Here is an 8,477-nt window from a genome sequence, read left to right as displayed (position 1 = left end):
AAATTAAATAAATAAATACATTAGGAGAAAAATAAATTAAAAAATAAGATGGGAAGAAAAGAACAGGAAGGTTGTAGTGAGGGTCCTCTGGCGGGGCAGGTGCCGTAGAAGAACCCCTGCTCGGACGCTTCCCACTGCGAGACAAGACTGACCAGTGTTTTTATTTTACTTGATAGTTATTGACTATTACTAAATTTTCCTGAGATAGCACTATTGTCAAGAACATCATTGACTAGCATTATTTAACATATTAAATCCATCTGTGCCAGACATGTGACAATGATCCCAGCTCCAATAACAAAGAATGGCGTTTGCAGAGCAGTATGAGCATGTAACATCCAGTCCTCTGTATCAAATGGAAAAGCTGAGACGACTACTGAAGACAGCTTCTGACAGTGGTTCAGATCCATATCTGGCACTACTTGTCTACAGAGCACCACCTGTCACCTGCTGAACTGCTAATGGACAGAAAGCTGCGTACCACATTGCCAAGCATGTCCATACCACAGAAAGCTTTGAAGCTGGAAAGGAAGCTACAACATCAAAAGATGAAGCAAAATGTTTTCTGTGATAAGACAGCCTAGAAGCTTCCACCTTTGTCAAGCAACGACCTCTTCAGGGTTGAAGATCCTAATGGATGGAGTACTAAAGCCGCTTTTCTTCAGGAGGTGGCTCCACTACCAGGACAGATTCTGAGACAAAATTGTCACAGTTTGCTCAAAATCAAGAAACTGTCAAAGAGCGCTTTGGAGTCAACAGTGAGTCTGAATCCATGTGTCCATTTTCCACGGACAGGAATACACATGTTCCAAGTAAACCGTGTTGAGAAGAGTGATCAGGAAGCCTGAAAGACTGAACCTGTGACAAAGAGTTCACATACACTTGTAGTTTAAGACATATTTTGTCAATGTTATGGTTATACATAAGTTTTAAAAAAATGTAACTGTATCTGTGCTGGCATCTTTGTTTTCTGTTCTGCCTCTTCTATTATGGTAGGCTAATGTTTTTGAAAAGAAAAACGGACGTGATGATGAAGTAGTATTACAACTTACCGCAGGGGGTCAGTAATGGTTTGTTAATGTACGGTGGTTACATGGTTTGGGTTACAAAGGGAGAACAAGAGCATAAAGAACCCGTGTGGCAGTTGTGCTAAGAGGAGCAATAAAGTTGGTTGCTAAGTTAAACAATGAGAGGACAGTGTCATATATACATAAACAAAACAATCACCAAATTGGATTAAAATTATTTAACTAAATTAAGGAAGCGGAAGAAATGACGTTACTTCCTGCGCCGTGACCAATAGGCTCGTAGGACACTGGATGGACATTAAAAGGACGCCTCTTCTGGAGTCGTCGTTCTTAATAATATTGTCCAATCAGTTTAATGAACGTTACCCAGGTCCCGCCTTTCACAGCACCTTCACCAATCAAAACACAGCAGTTCAATAAACTTCTGCGCGATAGGTTCAGAAAGTGCACAATGTGAAAATATACCAATAATTTATCAAGGCGGGTTTTCTTTGACCAATGAGTGTTTAGGACGTATGTACAGAGATTATAAATACGAAGGTGACCAACCGTTTAAGCCTTTACACAGACTGGGACTATCGCTGTGCGCGAGAGCAGCTAAATACGGACTCTCTGGAAGCTATAACAAATCGGTAGTAATTTCCCGTTTTTTATGAGTTCCTCTTTTAGTCTCCTCCTCATTTAGTTTGTTTTTTAAATGCACGATCCATTATGGATGTAATGTCTGCTGTGAGATAACGCAAATAAGGGCTGGTCATTTCTTTCATCCGGTTGCTACAAAGCTAGGTCGGCCTTTGAATGACTCCGTTCTGCAGACTGTCATTGGGACATCTGGTGTATTTTAGATGTGCTTGTGGTAGATAAATACAGGACCAGTGCTAATTAAAAGTAGTGTGTATTTAGATGAAGCTCCGGGTCACGCACCGACCAGCTGTGATGATTACAAACACAGACGCTGGTTCAGGGCCTGGGCCCACTGCTCCGAAACGTCCCTGTTCTGCAAGGGCACTGCCGCCGAGGGCCGGTGGTGTCCGTACCTCCTGTCGGTGCATCACAACGTGGACATATTATTTTATATTTTTTAGTTTGGTGAACAGGTGGACAGTGTTTGTTTTACTGGCCCCGTATGTTTTTGACCTTCACGTCCGCAGACTCGTTAGCTTAGCTTAGCTTAGCTCCGGCTTTTCTGAGGACAGTCAAACCCAGATCTGAACCAGATCTTGCGTATGCAAGCTTATTATATGGATTCCGAATAACTAAAACAGTGATTACATATTTTTTTTCTTCTTTGTCGTCCTGTTATTCATTTATTAACATTCTGTAACGTTGTGCCCGTGCTTCTGGACGGTTTCAGCTTCAGGTGGCGGGTAAAGGTTCAGCTCTGCTGGAAACGTGTTGCTGGGCTTAAACTGTTCAGAGATGATCTCTGCAGTTTCCTTTTGAGACAATATGTCCATTTGATTTTTTTCTTTTTATATTCACGTCTTTCTGCACTTCAGTGTGGATCTGTTCACTTTCTACATCAGATTTGACTTGAATTGCAGTTTGATTTTCATCAGACTTTGTGTCTGCAGAGGTTTTAAGCTGGAACTGGAAATGTTTAGTGATTTTAATGCCAGCTGTCTGACATGACTTTGTTTCCACTTTCAGATTTAATATCCATATATTTCTTTGTTGGTTGCTCAGTAATAAAATTCAACATAAGCTAAACCTTTTTCTTCTCTCCAGGTTCCAGCCATGTACGCCTGCTCCAAGCTGGTCACTTCCTTTACGGTGCGTCACCTGTTGGCATGTTCATGTGGTGGTTGTTTTTATTGTTGTTTAACAGCTGATCAGAGATGATCAGCAGTTCTCTGGTGGACAAATGGACGTCGCCTGATTGAAACGGAGGTATTCTGATATTAAAACATGAGTCGAATCTGATGAGATAATCCTCAGTTTTCCAGGTTCTGCAGATTGAATCCAGAAAATGCCAAGATGAGTTACTGAAGCGTAACCAATCAGAGTTCCTTATTTCTCTGGCAAATAGATTAAAACTAAGATCCTGAAGTTCAGTTTTTACCTGGCTGTCACACAACTTTAAACTTTTCTGACTGCTGTGGGGGGAAAGTAATGACCAGATGAGAGCTAACTTTCCTGCTTGTTTCAGCTGCGTGGTGGCTCCAGAGTCCTCGCCCGGCCGGTCTCAGTCTCCCTCCTCAACAGACCTGAAGCCACGGTGGAGCAGCAGGTCAGTATTTCAGAGTCAAGTCAGTTGGATCAGAGTCAAAGTTCTGATTCTCCGGACTGAAAGATGACTTTTGTCTAGCTTGTCGCTGATGAAGTGTTGGGTAATGAACAGATAATTTAACAGAAAATAAACAGGCTGGCAGCATCTTTTGTTCCTGTGATCCGGTGGAGATGCTAGCTAATGGGCTCCATTACTTCATGGAAATCAGTTTTTAGATGCAGTGCAATGCCGACGTGGATGATTCTGAATCGATGTGCAAATGTTAAAAAAATAAATAAATGACCCGTAACAGTTTGTGGCATGCACGGAACAGACACGATGACCAAGCGTGAAATCCTAACGGCATTAAAGCTAGCATGTGGAAGTCGTTCAGCTGCATTCACACCAGCTCTTCTGATTCTGATCATGGTTTGCTCAAAGTTCGGTTCGTTTGGGGGGGGTGTGAATGTGCAAACCTCTGATGCAGCTCAAAGAAATGAACTCTGGTCCACCTATGCACACATCTCTACAGCTCTGTTCGCTTCAAGTGAAACACATAAAGGAAAAGGACTACAACGCAGGGCATTGTGGGTAAACAGTCAGAACATACACAGGTTTTATAGCAACACTTGAGAGAAATGAATAGCAGCGTTGTTCCAGTTAATGCCAGATTTTAGTAACTTTTCATGCAGCGTCTTGTGTTTGTCCTGTAGGTAGCAAAGATTGTTTTCTCTGGTATTTACTACAAGTATTTATATAAGTATGTCTTGTATAGTTGTCTTTAATGGCTGACGTCTTTTTTGGCCTAAAGTTCTTCTGCGTTGCTCCTCTCGCTACCTTCAACTTGGGCTGAATGATTACTCGTTTTTAAATCGAAATCACAATTTCACATGTCCGAGCTTAGATATTCTTGTATGAATCAGTTCTGTATTATAGGAAAATCAATTTAAAAAAAAAAAAAAAACACTCATTTGTGCTCTCCTTTTCTTGGCATCTTTATTCTTCAGCTTCATGTGATGATGACATGACACTGAAACATGTTGCTTACTTTAGCTCCTCCTCAGCTGAACGGTAAACGCACCAAGAGAGACGGTACTAGCGACAGAAAAGCCGATCAGCTGATGGCTGGGAGGGGCTGCCTCGCTGTGCGGACACCGGGCGTCTAGAACGGTTTGTAAACTGTGGGCAAAGTTTCTGGATTTTTTTAAATCCAGAGTCGGTCGGCTCATCTTGTTCCATCTTGCCTTTAAACACCTCATGTCTCATGACATAAATGAGCGATGCTGCACATGTGTTAAAAGTTTAGCTCCGTTAACCACATAAATCAGTTGACAGCCTTATAAAGACATTTGGTCCGCTACAGCCGGTCTAACCATGGCCACTTTAAACATGTGTCCTAAAGCTTCGACTTAAAATCGTCCACGCTGTTGGCAGATTTAATGCCGGAGGTAGAGAGCGGTCCAGAGTTTAGGGGCAGTGGAGGCAAAAGCTCTGCACCACAAGTCCTCAAAGAGCAGGTTTAGATTATTGGACCTGAGTGAACATGTCTGTGTGTGTCTGCATTGTTTCATTCAACACACTTGCTTTTTCTTTCTCTCTCAGCTGGTGAGAGAGGGGGTTGGGGGTATATACTGGAGAGGAAGGAGTAAATGACTGTTGGTGCAACACTGCAGGGAGAGTGAGTTACTCTCCCTCCTCAGATTCTCTGATGGGCTTTGCACCTCCCATGGGTGATGGTGCACACAGAACATGGAAGATGATGGTACAGCAGTGTTTGGAACAACACATTTCTTCCTTAAAATATGCAGAAACACGGCCAGTAGAGGCAAACATCACCATGAAGGTAGAAAATGAATATCTGTTGTGCAGCCCTGATGTCCGGTGTCTGGCTGCCCGTCTCGTCATAATGAACATCTAGCTATGTGAGATGTTCAGGGCCCCGGTTTTTAGTGTTTAGACTAACCCTGTGATCATAAATGAGACAGTTTTAGAAATGTCCTTCTGTCCGACTCCTCCTCTGTCCTCAGGCCCTGCTGCCGGCCAGCCAGTCTCCTGTTCTGACCCGCTGCTTCCAGACCAGCGCCGTCTCCCGGGACATCGACACTGCCGCCAAATTTATTGGAGCTGGTGCTGCCACGGTCGGTGTTGCTGGGTCAGGAGCTGGAATCGGAACCGTGTTCGGCAGCCTCATCATTGGCTATGCCAGGTAACCCTCAAAACCCATCACCACCTGTAGAGATGTGTGAACTTGTGAGATGTTTGGTGGTGTGACCAGTTTGGCGTGGAAGTAGTGACGGAACAGAACCAGAGAGCCTCACATGGGACTGAACGGTGGTTGGTTGGTGAGCCGTCGGGTCTATGGAACAGTTCCACATCGGTACAGAGCAGGTTCCCAAACCTCATGTTTAAACCACCCGCCACGTTCACGCGGAAAAAGTTGTTCAGAACCCAAAAAGTTTGTTCCTAACGGACTCCCAGAAGTATTGCTTCTGAATCATGAACTGCGACATCATCGGTGTATAAAGGCTGGATGTTAATCCGGGTTCTGTCTGTCTAAGAAAAACTACCTTTTTTTAAGTTTCAGATTGTGAGATTGAACACAAACCGTCACTAATTCATGGGCCAAGAGACGGTGTGTACATGGATGTCAAAGGCAGCATTGTCTTGTTTTTTTTCTTAAACAAGACAAATTTACTACCCTTTCAGGTCATTAGAGGACAAAAAAGTTGCTTCTGAAAACCACATTAACATTTGATTTTTTTAAATGTTTGTAATTACATTAGTCATTTAGCAGACGCCTTAGACTTACACTGGTTACGGGTCTTACGTAAGGACCCAACTGGAAGGTGTTCATGTTAGAACTCTGGTCTCCCGCATGGGCGACGGCTGCTCTGCCAACCGAGAAGTCCAACCATGTCTCTCATTCATGTGTAGTTTTTTTTTTTTTAATATATGTAAGGAAATGGCCATAAAATGAATTATTTATCATATTAAAGGTTGGGGGGGTAGATTTTATTTTAAAAATATATATATTAAAATGTTAAGTTTTTAGTACATTTAAAACTGACTAGGAAATAAAAAAAACTCATCTCCTAAAACATGTTTTAAGGAAAAGAACGTATTTTATATTTAAAAAGTTAAAATAATTGAAATATTACATTTTGGGGGTGTTGACTGGAACTGAAGTAGACTGAAAGGGAAACATGGTGTTTGTTTTTGTTTTAGATCATTAAAATGACAAAAAGGGTCGTGAATTATAAACCTGACTGGGAATAAAAAACCAAACTAAATTAGTTTTGTTACAGCTGAAGTGTTGTCGCCTTGTCTGGAATTGTTGCAGGATTCAGTAAGTTTTCCGTGGGTGTAGCCAAAGGGTGGGTGGCGGGTATCGCATGTGGAAATGTGACTTTTTTTTTTTTTTTACTATTTTTCTCCTAAATGAAACCCTGACATTCAGTTCGTTTTTAACAGCTGTGTGAAGATGAAGTAAGGTTGTTTTCCGACCTCCTCCACAGGAACCCCTCCCTGAAGCAGCAGCTCTTCTCCTACGCCATCCTGGGCTTCGCTCTGTCTGAGGCCATGGGTCTCTTCTGTCTGATGGTGGCGTTCCTCATCCTGTTTGCCATGTAAACCTGGAAACACACCCACACCTCCCTCCTGCCTTGTCCCGTCTCCTCCCTCTAAACTCTGGAGAAAGCAGTGGTGTTTCCAGACGGGGAACTCTGAACAAGGTGGAGGGCCATTCCAGTCTAAAGATGAATATTAACGGATATATTTACATCAGAGGTTGACAGACCTCCACTTCTGTATATTTATGTTCCTACACCTCTGTTTTCTCAAGTTTTATGTAAAACCTCACTTTGTTTGACATCTGTCCAGAATAAAGCTTTGGGACGACTGAACGCGCTCAGTTTCTGCTTTATGGGGGTGGGTGGTTGATCAGGAAAAGATAAATCTGTTTGAGCAATGAAATGAACCTTCTCACAAATCGTCGGGCAGGAATTCAGCTTCTAAATCTCTGGAGCTGTGTTGGTATGACAACCCATGTCTGACAGGTGCTTCAGGTGGCAGGAGAAAGGTAGAAACTTTATGGCGAACCAGTCAGCTAGGAGTTGGTTACCATAGTAACGGATGACTTACCCCGCTGTCTGGCATTCAACAGTTTCCCTAACCTAACTCGAGGTTAAACACAGTACAGTTTCAGTATAACCTGCTTTTGGGTCCGATTGTGGGTTTCAATCAGCTCTGAGCATCTTTACTCCAGAGTTGGAACCACAACAAAAGCAGGCATACCTGGATTCACCATGGCAACCGCCGACAAATGGCTGGTAATTTTACCCGAGAGGCTCTGATTGAAGCACATGAGCAAAAAGAAGAGGTTTTTAGTGAAGAAGGGAGCTTTGCAGAGAGAGAAGCATCGTGACCTCAAACTGCTGCCTGAGTCAGTGTAGTAGCTGGAATCCACTATTAAAAACTGTAGCATGTGGGTTAAAATATTAGTGAATAGAACCAAATATTATGTATGTTTAGTTTGTCAACCCCACTGGGGATAAACACGTAGATAGGCAACTGAAAATGAGGTGCAAAGGCTTCTGCTAGATGGGTGATGTTTTATACTAGACCACAATTGTGTCACACTCATTGATACATAATTTTTTTTAGCTGTTCTTACTACTGATTTAAATCTCCAACTAACGCTGATTTGACCTCTTATAAACTGATTTTATACTTTTTATGCTTCGATGACCGCTGGTGTTGCTGCTGTCTTCCCTTGCAGACTTTCTCCAGCTCTTCCATGAGTTCTTGATATTTCTCCAGTTTCTCATGTTCCTTCTTCCTGATATTGCTGTCGTTCGGGACGGCTACATTGATCACAATGCGGTTTATACATATGGATTGAGATCTCATGATTTGACATACCATTGTCTTTCTGAGATGTTCTGTTGTAAGCAGTATAAAGAAATGTCCCATTTGTTGGAGTTCTGATAAATCTTTCTGTGTAAACCACTGTGTATTAAACATTTTATAAATCTCTGGGATTACGTTGGTGGGACAACCCATGTCTGACAGGTGGGAGGGGAAAGTTTTTTCTTCTTCGTCTTCTTCTTTTATTAGTGACGTCAGTTGTGGGGTGACCTCTCTTTCTGGAACAGAAACCCCAGAGTTTCCTCCAGCTCAGGGTTAATATACTCTGAGTTTAAACGTAACGCGTTTCTGGAACAGAGCCCACGTTTGACTTG

The 8,477-nt window shown here is 42.5% G+C and overlaps 1 protein-coding gene across 1 annotated transcript; it reads left to right on the top strand.

Moving 5' to 3' along the window:
- The first annotated feature begins 1,521 nt into the window (after positions 1-1,521).
- Positions 1,522-7,139, top strand: LOC121630667 (ATP synthase F(0) complex subunit C3, mitochondrial-like). Its single transcript, XM_041971078.1, has 5 exons — positions 1,522-1,660; positions 2,757-2,801; positions 3,178-3,258; positions 5,265-5,443; positions 6,753-7,139. Exons 1-5 carry the CDS (start codon positions 1,544-1,546, stop codon positions 6,865-6,867), a joined length of 537 nt encoding a protein of 178 aa, XP_041827012.1. The 5' UTR covers positions 1,522-1,543; the 3' UTR covers positions 6,868-7,139.
- The last annotated feature ends 1,338 nt before the right edge of the window (positions 7,140-8,477 follow it).

The sequence above is a fragment of the Melanotaenia boesemani genome, chromosome 2 (assembly GCF_017639745.1).
Source record: "Melanotaenia boesemani isolate fMelBoe1 chromosome 2, fMelBoe1.pri, whole genome shotgun sequence".
Classification (NCBI taxonomy): Eukaryota; Metazoa; Chordata; class Actinopteri; order Atheriniformes; family Melanotaeniidae; genus Melanotaenia; species Melanotaenia boesemani.
The sequence above is the reverse complement of the archived record's forward strand: the minus strand, read 5'-3'. Positions and strand labels throughout refer to the sequence as shown.